Here is a 17,795-nt window from a genome sequence, read left to right on the forward strand (position 1 = left end):
GCGGTGGCGGGCTTCCCGGGGAGGCGCAGCGGCGGCGGCTGCGGGAACCTCGCCTCGGGCGCTCGCTCCTGGCTGCAGCAGCGAGCTCCGTCGAGTATTTTTTGTTTCTGTTTTTGTTTTTTTCCTTTTCAATTCTTTACCTGATATTGTTTTTTTGATGTAATTTTTTTTCTCATGAGATTTTTTAATTTGTTTTCGTACAACCTTCTAAATTTTTTCTTTGAAAAATCTTTGTGGTCGCCAATTTTATCTTGAAAAATTTTTCTGCTGCTCTCCAGTTTCGCTTGAATTTTTTTTCGCTCTCCAGAAATTTTTCTGGAACTTTTTTATTTTTTCGCACTCCAAAAATTTTTCTTGAACTTTTTTATTTTTTCGATCTCGAAAAAAAAATTTTGAAATTTTTTTTAGAAAATGACAAAAAAGTTACTTAAAATAGAAAAACAATATAGCTATCGAAAATCGACCACCGTAAATTAGTCTCCCCCATCGGAACATCGGGAAGTTTGTGAAGATGAAGATGAGGCACGGGCAGACTCGAGTCAAGTAGTCAACACCGTACCTACACACATTTGCCACTGCTCGGAGCCATCAACAAAGTCGTGTAAGTAAAAGTTTGCGCCGGGGTGGCATGAGGGTTCTATCCATCTTGTGAAAGATAGACAAACCATCCATTTTTTAAAGCTCACTTTAACCAATTATCTTCTTTAAATATGTTCAATATTTGGATAGGATTAACTCAATATTTTCTTAAATAGGTTTAACATTTGACTTTCAAAATGTTGAACATTTAAAGATGAAATGTTTAATTGGAAGCACAAAATGTTGAAAATAATAAAATTGAAATGTTGAATAGTGCGTTTATTCTCCGGTGAGCGACACGCACGGCATGGGGAAGCGGCAGCGCATCGCGGTGCGCAGGCGGCAGGCGGTACACAGGTGGCAGCACAGGGAGCGGCGGGAGAGACACATGAAGGTTGGGGAGAGGGGAAGCTAGGTTTTGGGTGTTGATGGCCATAATTCTTTGCACGAATCTCGAATCCAAGGGTGGCGAGCCCTTTGCATGGCACGATTCGATTTGATTTGGCGTACTGGATGGTCAAGGTCCGCTATAGGTATATTGATTTTAACAATTTTGAAATTATTTTAAAATAGCTTGCACTAAAGTCTAGTAATAGTGAAGGATCGAACAGGCAACCAGAGGGTGGTGAATGGGAGCCTCAAATCCAATTTGGAAAAACCAGAGAGAAAAAGTCCCGATTACACCCGGCAAGCCTTGAACGATGAGTATCAGTACCACATAGCTGAGAACGACTATCGGCACTATGAATACTCACACTCCGAAATCTAAAACTCACTCACGGAAGCAAAACAGTGAAAAACTCGAACAAAAACTCCGTTGAGCAAATTCCTGAAAAACCGATCAAGGTTGAATCATCAAGAAGAAATTACTCCAAGAACTCGAGCAGAGGGGTTAGTGCACAGTAAAATCGATAAGCTAGAAAGACTTGAAAAGAACTAACTAGCAAAAGCACTAATTAACTAATTTTTTTTTGCTTTTTCCGGATTTAATTAAGCATGAAATTAATTAAACCTAGAGCAAGAAAATAAATCTAGAGATAGAACTAAGATACTATGACTAGAGGACAGCCCTAGAACATGATTAGCTACTCAACTAGGACCTAAAATAATTCTAGTAAAAACAACCAAAAAAGACAAACCTAGTGAATCTTTCTGTCGAACACCTTATGGGCGCAGTATTGTTGTTGAAGAACGAACTCTTTGTCGAGTGTTTTTTGGCACTCAGCAAACTCTTTGCCGTATGCCCGATAAATGGCACACGGCAAAGGGCCTCTTTGTCGATGCCTATTTGCCGTGTGCAACACACGACAAAGGCATTGCCGTGGGTATTTTGGCATTTGCCGTGTGCCTTAGACACACGACAAAGGAGCTGATTCCCATAGGGAGGATTTGCAAAAATAGGACCGCAAACATTGGCCTTTGCTATTTTGTCATTGGGATGGTCCCACAATGTCATTCACTGGGAGTGGCAAAATCACGAGTGGTCAATATTTGCAATCCTAAAATTGTAATTTTTTCATTCCCGTAGTGCCCATAGGCACAGCATTCATAAGTCACCCACAGCCATCTTACAAATACCTTTAGAGCTGCAAAGTGGACTGGATATTGGTTACACAAATAAGCGTTGATGCCATTCGAAATAAAGGACACCAACCTCATTTCCTTTACAAGTAATTATTGTCTTACCTTTACCATATTTCCACTGCCCATCATTGTTAACTGTCATTATATGTTTCATGGATACATGATTGTTCACTCGAAAGAAGTCTAACATGACAATGCTAGCTGTAACATTCAAATTATCAAGCATTGGTTTCATCAAACTATGAGGGAATACAAAAAAAAAAAGAGTGGTTGAATCTGAACAATGTTCCATGTTAAAAGTCTGGCTTTGGTAAACTAAAAGAAAATTTGACCATAAATAATATCTCAAATGTGAACGATATGGTCTGTCCCAGATAATCTTAGACCTATATGCCTATAGGTAATTGCAGCTCATAAATACAAACAATCTTGATCTACCATATATCGGAAGGATAGCCGTTCAAATTTTAATGATTTATGCAGATGTACTTGCTTCACCTTTTTAGATGAAGAACGACTTTGCCACATTTGAGTTTTGTCAAAATGGAAGCTCCAACCTTTCATCTCTATGTATTCTGAATAAGTATGTACCTTAGGTTTTTTTATCATCTGTTCCCATGTCAGTTAACAAATGCTGTACGTACAAGCATTGAAAAATATATTATCAGCACCATTTCCTGCTCTTCCTCCAGTCAAGTGAAGTTATTGTCACATCTTTGCGGACCATGTTTGATTCTGATAACCCATTCAGTTTTTCTGAACTGTAATATCGATTGTTTAGTTTAGACAAGTACAATGCCGAAATTTATCAGCTTCGGAACCCCACACGGTATGTAATATTATCAGTTTAGCATCTACAAATGATTTATTCATGTTTTATCTACAATTATACACTCACACAAGTTTAAATATTTCTTATGAACTTCTGCAATATATATGGTTTTCTATTAGTCTTTGCAGATAGTGTTGAACATTGTGTATCCAAAGTTGTGTCAGAAACTTCTCGTTTCAGCATACCAATCTATACTGTTGTAGTATATTTGGTTGTCCCTTTTCGTTAGAATTTGCTATTCAAGGCCTGCTTCTCTGCATATAATTCAGGTTCTAAGGTGTACTAAGGAAGGCAATGCATGAACAGAGGATAAGAAGCAATTACATAACTTCCAAGACAATTTCCATTATATTATTGCAATCATCATTGGTATGCACACAAATGTTGTTGAGCCACTTGCAGACATTTTTTTTTTGGGCCATTCATTTTACCTTGTTTTCTTTGCACGGGGTCTCTTGGGATGAAAAGGGGCATCTCTGTGGCAACATCGATATACAGAACAAGCAACTCTCAAATTGTATCATACAAAAGCTGATATACCTTCGGCAAGGACGCTCGCTGATAGCACGCGTTATGCACTAGTTTTGAAGAGGTAGCAATGCCACATTTCTAGCCATTTCATTGTCAAAGGCCACAGAAAAATAAGCCCATCTCGTTCCACCATCCTTGAAGGCTCAAATCTAATGTGCCCGGCCCATAATGATTAAAATGGAATGGGCCGTCTTAATCAACATGATGATTTGATGATTAAAATGAAATGGGCTGTCTTAATCAAATGATACAAATCACCCCCACTATGGGCTGGCCACATTTTAATAATGATGAAGATGATGATAGCAGTATCTCAATGTTCATAGGGGTATGAGTGTGTGTGCGTTGTGGGTGTCTGAGTTGTACCGTGTAATCTCAACAACAAAAAAATGATGATAGCAATAACAATCATTTTAAGGTGGTAATCCTATACAGGAAGGCATATTTTCTTACCAAATTTACTTCACATATTCAAATTTGCTGTGGAAATTCAGAAGTATGGAAATGTCAAAATGTGGAACTCAACTTCAATGTACAAATCTGTCAGAAGGGATGTTTCTGGTTTACACATGCCATCTTCAGGCTAAAATTCCTGTTCGTATAAGGTGTATTTTGTGGTATTGACTACGGATTGTTTTTTCAAACATACTTCATTCCTATCTTATTGTCCTGAAATATCGCAATAATAACCTAGTATGCTCTTCATGAAGTACTGCAGTACCTCACTCAAGTTTTGCTCTGTTTTCTCACAAACATTTCACCGTTTCAAAACACGTGTTCCTTCTGCTTCTGAAAGTTAATCTCTATAACATGTGCATATGGACCAGTTACTGCTATCTATCATGTACCTTCCTACTTCGCTTTCGTGTTTGACAGCTCCAATTTGTCGCCACCGGAAATTGTTCATCGAAATGCTTTGACGACGGCCCCCATGTGGTGTTGAGGAATGCTCCAATGCTCAAGTCAATAGTCAATAGTCTCAACCACTTCTTCTCCAGTATAACTATTCAGTTATTTTAACTGAATGACTTATCGTCGGAGGTAGCCTTAGCACAGTCTGTTGCTTCTTTATATCTTTTTTCTCGAATATGCAGGAGAGTTGCGTATCATTGTATTAAGAAGAAAAAAGAGTTCGGTGTATCTTACAAGTCATATCAAAACGGCATCATCTAGCCGTGGTTTGCACCATGTACCGCTCCTACAAAGCCCATATTACAGGAAAGGCACAACCTAGTTTCTCTCATTCCAACTTCCAAGCCATGTCGGAGAGAACTTTTGCATGGAATCGACAAATTCCCCTCATGGTACTGATCATCTGCTGTGCAGCTTGAGATGTTTCTGAATCTTCCGTGCCACCTTCGTCTACGAATGGGGGATTCGGCTAACAGTAGTAGTAAACAGATGCAGATGAATGCTACCAATGGCTGACAGGATTTCCTCCCATGTTTTTCAGAATGTGTACTGAATTCAAAGCATGTCAGTTCTGTCCACTCAAGTAGTCCTGGTCAGTGATCGCTGATCAGTGCGTTTCAAACTCTCAGGTCAGTGGTCACTGGTCAGGCAAAGAACGAAGGCGCCTTAATTCAAAAGTGTGATCATTGGGGAACTCATGCTGTGGAATGGTGACTTCATGTTCCTTTTTTCTCCCCTTTCACATGAAACAATCAGGCTGTTCAGAAGACGTGTAATCGAAGCGTTCTATTTCCTAGATCGTCTTAGAAATGTTTCAGTGTTGGCTTCAGACCAAGATGGCTATATTTTTTTTTAGAAAATGGATGTCTCCGGCCTCTATAGCCGCACACAGCCAAGTTTTTACAAAATTCTCAGCAAACAAGCTGATAAAATAGAGAGGAGTACACAAATGAATTAAATGAATTAAAAGCAAAGTTTATTATTGCTTCTCCATCCATTCTTGGCAAAGATATCCAAGGCGACGACCTTCAATGCCTTGCTTGCCAAACAGACAGTCTTCCTTGTATCCTCACGCTGTAGCAGGGACCAGAATCGTAGCCAGTACTCTCCCCTGAAGACTGCTTGCATAAATGAGGTAAAGATTTTTTTCTCAAAAATTAAGTCATTACGTGTACACCATATTGCCCACATAAGGGCTGCAGCCCCAACAAAAATCAATCTTCTTTCTTTCATACTTATGCCCGTTAACCAATTCCTAAGCATATGTGTCATTGATTTTAGTGGGGTTAACCCAGTAGCTACCTGAACAACTCTCCAAATGATCTTAGCATGTTGACAATCAAAGAAGAGGTGCTGAATTGTTTTATTAAGATTACAGAAGCAACATTTTTTACTCCCAGACCAGTTTCTCTTAGCTAAGTTGTCCTTGGTTAAAATAACACCTTGTTGAAGGTACCAAAGGAAAATTTTTATTTTTAATGGAATCTTCAGCTTCCATAAAAATTTATTAACGAAGGGTGTTTCCTGATTCATTAGGTACTGATACATAGACCATACTATAAAATTGCCATGTCTATGCAAGTCCCAGGTAAAAATGTCCCTCCCATAGGAAAGCTGGTAAGTGGATATTTTAGCTATAAGGTTATTCCATGCAGTTATTTTATCTCCAACCAAAGTTCTTCTAAAAGAGATATTCAATGGCGCTTAATTCATAACATTTGCCACTGTAACATGAGGATAATAGACTATATTATATAGGTTGGGAAATTGTTCTTTAAGTGGTTTAGAGCCAACCCAAATATCCTCCCAAAATCTGGTTTGCGAACCATCTTTTACCTCAAATGTTCCGCAGCCCAGGAAATCTTTTATAGAATTTAAAAGACCCTTCCAAAAGTGCGAGTCTCCATGTTTAATTTTAACCTGAGAAAGACACTTCGAACTTAGATATTTATTTCTAAGTAATGTCTGTCATGTGCCATCCTCATTCAGCAATTTAAATAACCATTTGCTGAATAAACATTTATTTGTAATCCAAAGGTCTGCTATTCCCAAACCTCCTTGATCCTTTGGACGACACAAGATATCCCATTTGGCTAGACGATATTTCTTTTTATCACTATTTCCTTGCCAAAAGAAAGTGGAACAATAAAAATCCAGTCTTTTTAGGACACCTTTGGGAATTTCAAAGAAGGACATCATGAACATTGGGAGGCTACTGAGGACCCAATTCAATAATATCAGTCGTCCCCCGTAAGATAAATGTTTGGCCTTCCAGGTACTTAGTTTGCGTTTGAATCTTTCACGCCTTTAATTTGGCTATCATTTTTAGCCCTCTTAATTAAAATAGAGAGCATATCCACCATAATATTGTACAAAATAGGAGACATAGGATCTCCTTGCCTCAACTCTTTTTTTGTTTGGAAATAGTGTCCAATATCATCATTAATTTTGATGCCCACACTTCCTCCCGAAATGAAATTTTCGACCCATTTACACCATTGTGGGCAAAATCCCTTCATTCGGAGGGTTTGTTGTAGAAAAGACCATTTTACTTTATCGTAGGCCTCTTCAAAGTCAATTTTGAGAACTACGCCATTTAGTTTTTTTGATGTGTACTTCATGGATGGTTTCATGTAATATCACTACACCTTCCATTATATTGCGTCCTGGCATAGGTTGCACAACTTTGCTAGCCACTCCCATGAGTCTATTGGTAGCCACCTTAGTGAAATTTTGAAACTCACATTGAGTAGACAAATAGGCCTATATTGTTGTATTTTTGTTGCCTCTTTTATCTTGGGAAGGAGAGTAATTACTCCAAAATTAAGGCTATATATAGGGAGATGCTCTTCATGAAATTCCATGAATAGCGACATAAGGTCTGCTTTTATAATTTCCCAAAAAACTTGATAAAATTCTGCTGGGAAACCATAAGGACCAGGGGATTTATTATGCTCCATTTGGAACACTGCCTCCTTTATCTCCCTCTCTGTAAGTGGTGCTACGAGGAAATTATTTTCTTCCTCTGTCACCTCAGGTATGTCATCATTCTGGTTTTCCACCATGCTAAAATTATTATCTTCTGGTGGTCCAAATAAACCCTTGTAATAGTTTGTGATATAAGCTTTCAATTCAGCATCACCGACTATTAAGCCATCTTCTTGTTCTAACCTGTATATGCGTTGTTTTCTATGTTTGCCATTAGCAACCAAATGTGCTAATGGCTATATGTTTTTGTGCATTTGTTTTTAACTTCTTACCAAACATTTCCATGTCACGTGCTTCTCTCTCTCTGAAGAATTCCTTCCACATGGTACAGGAACGATGACCACCGGGATATTTTGTTTTGTGTGAAGTGATTGTTCTGTTCTTTTACTTCATGTATGAACAATCATTTGAATTTTCTCGCGCTGTGCCTGACGTTTGAGATTCACACACTGATGCAAAAGGCAAAGGGAGCGTTGGATGCCTCCAATTTTCATTCATGTCCATGGTATTTATAACCCACCATTTTTTTTAAAGAAAAACATCATTGCATCAACACGTATACTAAAATGTGTAGATCCTGTTCTCTTATAATGTTTACTGAAGTATTATTGTCATTTGATTGAATATATGCTCAGCAGTCGAGCCTAAATCTCACTTGCCGAGAGTACCATTTCTGGCAGAACACATGTATGTACCATACCATTGTTAGCCCAAAACCAGAAGAGTTAGCCCAACCAGGTGCACACCCGGAGAAAGTCCTTCTACACCCCAAAAACTAGCCCAAGAGGTGAGAGACTCCCTCACTTTTAAATTGGTTCAACACTCCCCCTACAACCACCGGCTCCACACACGAGCACATACGGACCCTCACACCCTGCATGTCCACCACTGACCGCCACGACACATGAGCATACACGGGGGCCCTCACACCCACAGTCCAATGTGCACGGGCATAAGATATTGCGGACCTAGCTTTGATACCCAATTGTTAGTCTAAAACCAGAAGAGTTGGCCCAACCGGGTGCACACCTGGAGTAAGGCTTTCTACAGCCCAAAAATAGCCCACGAGGTGAAAGACTCCTCCACTTTTAAATTGGTTCAACTCTCCCCAGAACCAATATGGGACTAATCCCAACAACAATTGCTTGCGGCACATGCTGTGTCCAGAACACATGTTTTCTGAACCCTCCCCTATTGTCTAGTGTCTGCTTGCTTTAGGCCTGTTTCCATGTGAGTGCGAGATCCATTTCTTTTCGTAGCATATGCTACTAATTTGTAATTAACTCTCTGCTGACATTGGCACCTGAACCTGATCATCCAATAGATCAGAAACCTTTCCACATAAACTTTATCCACAGATGGCGGCCATGGCTTCATTAGGATAGAGAATCTCTGCACTAGTTCCAAATTAAAGTCAGCATTGAGGAACGCTCTTCGATTCGTTGCCTCAACCCTCAACTCGGCCTCCTCCTCCACGGCTCTGATTTCCCGGAAGTTTCTCTGTGCTTGCGCTGCTGCTTCGCACTCAAGTCTTTCTCTTCTTGTTTCCGTGACTGCCTCACATCTCCTCCTTTTGGATTAATGCCGTGCGCGTTAATTAATCTGAAGTTTGAACGGTTTTTCATATTCCACTTGCCGGCGGGGATATCACTCCTGATTCGATCTTCTTCCATTCTATTGTTTAAGCCCAAGTGCTCTGCTCCTCGAGTTTCCAACCACCAAAGAAATAAAAGGGGAACGAAGAGAAAGCAGGAAACCAGAGAGAATCTCGGCTTCTCAGATTCCTTGCAGAGTTGCAGGACGCGTACGGACGCACAAAATCCGTCGTCAGGACTCGAGTTCGTTGGCTGCGATGCTCCCTCCCTAGTCAGGTTCGATCCTTTGATCTTGCACGCCCTGTTCGATCATTATACTGAATGAATTGCACTTTCAATACTAAGCAATCTAGCATGACTCACGCTGCACCCTGCACCCTGATCTTTGACTCTTCTTTCTGCAAAACTTAGTACATATGTTTCATTCTTCTCACCCCGGGGTCTATAATTTGTACTACAGAAACCACAGGGCATCGATACTGAAATTCCAAGTACTGCTGCTGGGCTTTAGTTTGTCCCGCGTACCTCTCCAGTGCTGCACCACCCTAGTCAGGTTCAGTCCTTTGATCTTGCACCTATTCTTCCGTCATTGTACAGCACCTATGTTTCCAAGGCAAAGCTCCACCCAAGTTAATCCAGAACCTCTACTATGCCTCACGCAGTCACGCTGCACCCTGAATGCATAGTGATCTTTTACTCTTGTTTTGTAAAAGTTGGTATTTGTTTCAATCTTCTCATCCCGGTTAGGGGTCTATAATTTGTACTACAGAAATTACAGGACATAGCTATGGAACTGGAGGACGTATCATTTCAATTCTTACAAGAAATTACTGATGGTTTCTCTGAGAAGCGGATACTTGGTGAAGGAGCATTTGGAGTTGTCTACAAGGTAAGATTTGGGATGTTTGACTTTTATAAAGAAATATATTCTCAATAAGTCTGTCTGGCCAGCACACCACGTAGTGCGTGGAAACAATATAGTGTTACTGAAAAGTGTCCTACAAGCATACAGTACATTCATATCTGGATCGGGTAATACCATCGGACAACAAATAAAACAGTGCCTAAACCTTCATTTCTTGCTTATAAGTAGTACGCAGAGAAAACGGTCAACTTGTACTGAGTGCTGACAATATATATTTGGCAGGGAGTAACTAAAAGCGGTGATGATGCTGCTGTGAAGAAACTAAAGCTTGGTTGTGATGTCAACCTTGACTTGAAGCAGTTCCAAAATGAGTTTTATAACCTCACAAAACTTAAGCATCAAAACGTTGTACAGATTCTTGGCTATTGCTATGAAACAGAGAAAAAACTTTCTATCTTACCTGATGGAAGTAAGGTGTTTGTTGATGAATTACATATAGCTCTCTGCTTCGAGTATTTGCACAATGGGAGCCTCGAAAAGCATCTTTCCGGTAAGATGCAGCTTCATTCTTGGCATGTCCGGAAAGAAAAGTGTGTATATTTTCATTTCATTAATAATCTTTTTGCTTCCTAATGCAGATGATTTTTATGAACTTGACTGGCACGCGCGGTTCAAAATAATTAAGGGAATTTGTGAGGGTCTAAAGTATCTTCATGATGAGTTGGAAGAACCTATCTACCACTTGGACCTAAAACCTGACAACATATTGCTAGATAAGGACATGGTTCCAAAGATTGCAGATTTTGGTTTGTCCAGAATCTTTGGTAATGATGAATTGGCACGAATCACACGAAATCCTTATGGGACACTGTAAGTTGAATGCCTCAACTTAACATATCCTTTTTTTCTAATCCAACAAACTACCTGCATTAAAAATCATTGCACACAATGGCATGCAGTGGGTACCAGCCACCAGAATACATTGACAAAGGTGAAATCTCAGGTAAGTTTGACATATTCAGCTTGGGTGTCTTGATTATAAAGATGGTGTCAGGATCCAAGGGCTACCCGGATTGTCTCGATCAAGTGAGAAATGATATCTCTTTTGACAGTAACATCTTTTAATTTAATATTGTAATGGTACCGGCTCAGCTTGGCTTTCTGTTTATTAGGCCCAAAGAGACTGGAAAAATAGGTTGCAGACAACATGTACAGATGATTTGTTTGAAGCTTATTGCCACCAAGTAGACACATGCAGTCAGATAGCAATGAGCTGTGTGGAGACAGATAGCTTCAGAAGGCCTGATATAGTGACAATCACTGAGAATCTGAATGAGATTGAAATTCACGTTGGCGAGGTAATTAATATCATTTGTGGGGGCATACAATGGATAACTAGGATTGAAATTTAACTTACTACAGGTACAATCACGTGTTCGGTCCACCTCATTATGTCTTTGAGCATATCAGGAATTGAATCTCAACAATGTCCATGATTGATGAGCCTAAGAACATAAATTAGGTTTTGAATCCTCTAAAACTGATATTGATTATGTTAAATCATATTATTTATAGAAAGAAATATCAACTCTGTTATAGTTTATATTATCTTTTGTTTGCAATCAAAACTATATTGTCATATTTTCGTCTAGAAACTGGATAATTGGCTCATGGGACAACAACTCTTGATTAGTTTCTTTTAGGTACTAAATAATTTGCTGATAATTTACAATTACAAGGAAAATTTATTGTGTAACATAGGTCCAATATTACATTGTGTATTAACAAATAGAGAAATTAAAATTCGTGTGCTTTTTAAACACTATTTCCTCTAATCCAATATATTTTTCATTTTATGATTCATCATCATCAAATTTTGACCTCCAATATACAAATAAGGACTGAGGTTAACAATGCAATACTATCAATACTGATATTACTTGTCATGAAAATTTATTTCCAGTTATTATTTGAGTTACAGATTTCAAAGAATTTGTTTGTCCTAGTGTTGACCATGTAAAATTGTTTTTGTGTCTTTGCTTGAATTGTCTTGTTTGTTGACAAAACTAATTGGAATCTTGTAGCTTCCCGAGAAAGGATGTCACATAACTATTTCTAGAATGGCAATGCATAATAGCAAGATAGAGATGAGAACAGAGTCAACGGATATCACTGATCAACACCAAAATATTATTTTGAGGTCAGACCATAGTTGCAATGAACTGGAACTTCATGATGTATTGGAAACATCACCAGATACAGTAGAAGAACACATTGTAGGGAGGACAGAAGAAAAAGATAAAGTAATGGCCTCTTTGCTTGAGGCCATGTCAGAAAAGATCGTCATCCTTCCTATACATGGTATTGGAGGCATTGGCAAGACAACTTTTGCAAGACTGATTTATAATGATCCAAAGTTCTATTGTTATTCTCAGGTATGGGTCCATGTGTCCCAGAGATTTGACTCGAATAAAATTTATAAGTCTATAACTTTACAATTATCTGGAAAAGAGTGCCTGGATAATGAAAGACAGAAGATACATAGTTGCCTCAACAAACTATTTGCTGGTAAGAAGATTCTTATTGTTTTAGATGACCTATGGGATGACCATCAGTTCCGGCTGGAGGAGTTGAAGAATACGGTATATCATAAAGACAGCAACATCATTATTTTAGTAACAACACGTAGTGAACTTGTTGCGGAGAGAATCTGTACTAATGTTCAATCACACAAGATATTACCCTTGACAAATGATATGTGTTGGGATATAATAAAACAAAGAAGTTGTTTCAAAGATAGAAATGACAAAGAACAGCTGATGGGTATAGGACAAGAGATTGCTCGGAAGTGTGGTGGTGTGGCTTTAGCAGCTCTATCTCTTGGGTTCACTTTACGGTCCATGAATTTTGAAGAATGGATGAAAGTGAAAGACAGTGATATCTGGAATAGACCTGTTTCAAATGATTTCTCTGTGCCAAATCAAGTTCTTGCATCCTTGAAGTTAAGTTATAGCTATATGTCTCCATGCTTGAAGGCATGCTTTACCTACTGTGCAACCTTTGCAAAAGGTCACAAGATTGTTAAAGATGATCTTATTTACCAATGGATTGCTTTGGATTTCATCAAGCCAACAAGATTACTCTCGAATGTGCAGCATTGTGAAAAATATATTCTGCAGCTCTTGGCACTGTCATTTTTTCAACAACCAGTGTCACCTAAGGTGTGTCATTTCAGCATACCAATACCACATTAGACTTTTTTTCTTACTTTAATCAATTGAAAAGAAACGTACATATGTAACTTTTGATGAAAGCATGCTGACAACATACAAGGAACATTGAAATGAAACAACCACTTAACACAATAATGTAGAAGTAGTTCACAACTATTAAAAGTAAACGGTGGTGAATAGCCAATATTTTGAACAAATAGTACCTATAGTCATAGATCAGTGAAGCAAATCTTCCGAGAAATTACACACAGTCTGACACAATAGACACATTGACAAAATCTATAATACTCCTTCAAGTCACAAATAAATGATGTTTTTGTTTTTAGGTTGTTTAAAGTCAATCATTCCAAACTCATTATCATAAAAAGGCTGAGTAGTCAAAGATTGAATTAATTGACTCTGAACAACTCCAAATTACCAGTTTTCTGTGATTGTTCGGAGTAGTTTATCTTGGACAATTGAGGAGTGTAATGTGTTGATATGGCTCCATTTCCTTAATATTAGAATACAATGTAGAGATCCATACACTTTTTATATCTAAACAATAATGTGGAGAAACATAGATTTTCTATGTTATCTAGAGGCACAAATATGTCTATTGCAAAGAGGGTCACCTCAAACAACCCTCAGCGTTCAAATTATTAAATAAGAGATGGATCTTTTGTTTTCCTCAGATACAAATTTAGTCTCATATCTCACATAGTTTTTGTTGGAACCCTCAATGTTGGAACCCTAAAAATCTTATTTTGAGAGATAAAAATTGTACAGATAAAAAATAGGCTAAAAATTAAAAATATTGATGTGTAAAACCATGACCCAGTAGTGTTTGGTCTGTATGTTCCGTTTTGGTGGAATTTGTCCCACCTTGCCATAGCTCCTCCTCCGAGATCCACATTGGATTTGTAGTTTGAAGGCCAAAATAAAGCAATTTAAATATTTGTTTAGTCTATATTATGGAAAACGGCATATTTAACAGTTCTAGATTCATGATTTTTTGGGAGTTACTAATATCTAGTTTCTGGTCAGCTTATAATCTTTATCTCTCTAAAGTTTATGTATTAAGTGCTAATATCATGCACCACTCAAGAACCACACATTCCTTGCACATAATATCCAAATACCTAGCCCAACACTACCCGTGCGACCATGGGGGTTGGTTGAGACACCATTTGCAAAACGTCCAAATTGTTCACAATTGTTCAGATCAACTCATACGCTAGGTGGCCTACACAGCCTGTCATGGTGGGACTGCACTACAAGCAGCGTGGAAAGGAAAACCAGGAGCTCAAGGCGTGAGTTATCAGGTTAGTTTTGGGTAGCTTGATAAACAAGTTGTTCTCATGGTATAATATAAGCCACAGGGTTTGAGGTTAAGCGGATTGTATCTTAGATTGGATCGTGATCCTGCCTCTCCGGTGCATCGTGAGCTTCAGCCATTGCTCCTGCGCGCTGCCAAGGTCCAAGGCCATGTCCGGCTACTTCCTTTGAATACAATCTTCATCGAGTTCCTCCCACCAACTCCCTTCCCACTCACGCCTGTGACATCTTGGTATCAAATTGCTTTGGTACTGATCTCATGGCGACCGATGGTGAGCAGAACTCATTGGAGAACATGGTGGACGAGATGCTCGAAATGATCACCAACCTCGCCGCCAAGGTCACAGATCCCACCACGCAAACCGCCGCGCTCAAGCCACTGCTGCCGCTCGCCAAACAACTCGACGGCCTGCTGGACAAGGTGACCAAACTTCAAGCGGCGGCGTTCGAGGGCTTCAACCAGATTGCTGCCCTGGACATCGTGGTGTCCCGCCTCGAGAGGGCACAGCTCGGCGACAAGGAGGCCGCCCTAGAGTTAACGCGAATGGTGATGCATCGGCGCAGGGCTGCCGCTGCTTCCGCAAAACACCTCCACTATGCCACTGGGAACTCAACGACGACAACGACGCACCGACCCACGGTTCCACCCTCGCGCCCGCAACGAGTTCCCGACGTTCGACGGCAAAGAAGATCCCTTACCATGGCTCAACCACTGTGAGACTTCCTTCAGGTGTTAGCACATGCCGGAGCACCACCGCGTCATGTACGCGTCCCTGCATCTCACGGGAACGGCGCAACTCTAGTACTAATTCCTGGAGTTGACGTTGAGCACACCGTCGTGGCGCCGCTTTGCCTAACTCATGTAGCAGCGTCTCAGGCCACCCATGACAGACAGCCCCGTCGGAGAGATCATGTTGCTCCATCGGGACGTCACTGTGGACGACTACACCAACAAATATCTCACCCTCGCCCGTCGTGACAGCGGACTTGACGGAATTGCAGCTGGTCCAAATGTACATAGCCGACCTGGTCAATCCACTCAAGACAGACGTCGCCCTCTGCCGACCATCATCCCTTGACAACGCCATCATGCTCGTTAGGGCCTATGAGCAATGGATGAAGCTGTCGTCGATCGGTCAAGGTAACGCACGTGGTAGCCGCACCTCGCTCCATGCTACGCCTAGCCCCGCATCGGCAGCACCTTTGGCCACCTCGTCCACGACTCCCCACGACACAACGGCATCATCAGCAGCGGTAGGGTCGGGCCGGTCCACGTCGCTCACATCCACCCTCCCTCGCCGTTGAATCTCGGAGGCTGAGATGGTTCAGCGCCGCGCTGACGGCCTGTGCTACAATTGCGACAAGAAGTTCGTCCTGGGGCACAGGTGCAAGAAGTTGTTCGCTATCGAGATTGTCATTTTTGACAACACAGAGGCACCAATGGCGGTTTTTGCCATCTCAGGCACCCACAACGAGCCGGGCATCTCGCTCCATGCGCTCACCGGTGTGTGTTCCCGTAGGTGCTAGTCCATGAAGATTTTCGTGTGGATTGCCGATACTGTCGAATTCACCCTCCTCGACTCTAGCTCATCCCACTACTTCATTGACACCAACATGGCACAGTGGGCGGGCATAGGGCTCCAACCATGCAAGGGCCTCTTGGTGACCATCGCGAATGGCGACCGCATCGCGTCCCCATGCAAGGCCCTTTACCAGAACGTGCGCATCAGGGGGGGGGATCAACCTTGACCTGTACACCCTCCCCCTGGGTGAGTACGACATGGTGCCGGGTGTGCAGTGTCTTGTCACACTAGGCCCTATCCTTTGGGATTTCGCGAGGCACACGATGTGCTTCACACGGGCTGGCAGGCGCATCACATGGCGCCGTGCATACACCACGCTGGGTCTATCTACATCCACTCTAATGAGTCTAGATGGCGACTTCCTCGATGCTCTACTGGAGTAGTTTGAGGTCATCTTCACTGAGGCGCAGGTCCTCCCTCCCAGGTGTCACCTCTGCCATCGCATACGCCTCAAGTCCGGCTCGGGAGCGGTCGCCGTTCACCCCTACCGTTACGCCCCATGCACAGAAGGATGAGCTTGAGCGCCAATGCGGTGAGATGCTGCATTTGAGCATTATCCAGCCAGGGACGTCGGCCTTCTCCTCCCCAGTGCTGCTGATCCGCTAGCGCGACGGTTTGTGGTGCTTTTGCGTTGATTACCGGGAACTCAATGACGCCACGATCAAAGACAAGTTTCCCATCCCCATGGTGGAGGAGCTGTTGGATGAACTACGCTGCGCCAAATTCTTCACCAAATTCCATGGATGGAAAGACTGTTATTCACAACAGTTACAATATATCGTATTGATGGCTCTAGAAGTTTATATTTTTTGGAAGAATTTCTCCGATTCATCATTTTTTATCGCATCTCATGAGGTAATGTGGAATCACGTACACACTTGGACACCCGTCAATACAAATACATGTATATAACCCAGCTCTTTTGAGCACCTGCCAGAGACTAGGCTGACAAATCCTGAGTTGACAAAGTCACATAGGCGCATCATCATTGACGAGCATGTTGCATACCACTAAAAGAATAGTATCGTTAGTTTCTAGAATAAATACTAAAAAATGTGAAAACCCATATCGATTTCAGACTTGAACCTGATAGACAAGTTTGACAACAAGGAACCTAACTAACTAAGCGACACTCAGTTCACAACTGTCTTCGATTATAATAATAAGATTGTTTTCATTTTTACTCATAGTACGGCTCGCATGGAAAAATTGTGGAGTAATCCTGGTATATATACTCATTCGCTTTTGACATATGTTGTGTTTTTACATAATTTAATAAGTAGAATTGAGAAATCCTGACACTAGCTAGGATGTACTTTTGATGCAGACTTCTGAAGCATACTATGAACAAGCTACGTTTTTCACCATGCACGATCTGGTGCATGACTTGGCAATTTCACTCCTTGGTAACCAAATTCTGGACGAGACCAAACAACGCAAAACTAGGGGAAGCAGCTGCCAATATGCATTGCTCACTGATTGTAGCAGACCACTGGAGTTATGCTTGACTTCTCCTGCAAGGCTAGTAGCACTGCATTTTTTGGAGGGTTACAGAAGCAAACTAAGCGGTGCTGCATTTGCACCTGCTAGGTCCCTGCAAGTATGGATTTAAGCGAGTGCTTCATACAGGTGTTGCCAGATTCCATTGGCCAACTAGAGCAGTTGAGATATCTCAATGCTCCAAAGATCCAGGATGAATTTGTTCCAGAATGTATCACGAAACTCTCAAAATTGATTTATCTCAATCTTAATGGATCTAATATTACCACCCTGCCA

The 17,795-nt window shown here is 41.0% G+C and overlaps 2 protein-coding genes across 2 annotated transcripts; both read left to right on the forward strand.

Moving 5' to 3' along the window:
* The first annotated feature begins 9,795 nt into the window (after positions 1-9,795).
* Positions 9,796-10,760, forward strand: LOC120684968 (G-type lectin S-receptor-like serine/threonine-protein kinase At1g67520). The gene is made up of 3 exons (XM_039966820.1): positions 9,796-9,910; positions 10,169-10,436; positions 10,525-10,760. Exons 1-3 carry the CDS (start codon positions 9,809-9,811, stop codon positions 10,758-10,760), a joined length of 606 nt encoding a protein of 201 aa, XP_039822754.1. The 5' UTR covers positions 9,796-9,808.
* Positions 10,761-10,834: 74 nt separating this feature from the next.
* LOC120684969 (putative disease resistance protein RGA3) lies at positions 10,835-17,631 on the forward strand. Its single transcript, XM_039966821.1, has 4 exons — positions 10,835-10,972; positions 11,059-11,244; positions 11,971-13,107; positions 17,347-17,631. The coding sequence occupies exons 1-4, from the start codon at positions 10,835-10,837 to the stop codon at positions 17,629-17,631; spliced, it is 1,746 nt and encodes a 581-aa protein (XP_039822755.1).
* The last annotated feature ends 164 nt before the right edge of the window (positions 17,632-17,795 follow it).

The sequence above is a fragment of the Panicum virgatum genome, chromosome 8N (genome assembly GCF_016808335.1).
Source record: "Panicum virgatum strain AP13 chromosome 8N, P.virgatum_v5, whole genome shotgun sequence".
Lineage (NCBI taxonomy): Eukaryota > Viridiplantae > Streptophyta > Magnoliopsida > Poales > Poaceae > Panicum > Panicum virgatum.

Excerpts from the sequence above, each read along its gene's own strand:
- LOC120684968 (XM_039966820.1), top strand. The coding sequence starts at position 9,809 with ATGGAACTGGAGGACGTATCATTTCAATTCTTACAAGAAATTACTGAT. Across the intron at positions 9,911-10,168 it reads CATTTGGAGTTGTCTACAAG|GGAGTAACTAAAAGCGGTGA; the intron begins GTAAGATTTGGG and ends TATATTTGGCAG. Across the intron at positions 10,437-10,524 it reads CCTCGAAAAGCATCTTTCCG|ATGATTTTTATGAACTTGAC; the intron begins GTAAGATGCAGC and ends TTCCTAATGCAG.
- LOC120684969 (XM_039966821.1), top strand. The coding sequence starts at position 10,835 with ATGGCATGCAGTGGGTACCAGCCACCAGAATACATTGACAAAGGTGAA. Across the intron at positions 10,973-11,058 it reads ACCCGGATTGTCTCGATCAA|GCCCAAAGAGACTGGAAAAA; the intron begins GTGAGAAATGAT and ends TCTGTTTATTAG. Across the intron at positions 13,108-17,346 it reads AACAACCAGTGTCACCTAAG|ACTTCTGAAGCATACTATGA; the intron begins GTGTGTCATTTC and ends CTTTTGATGCAG.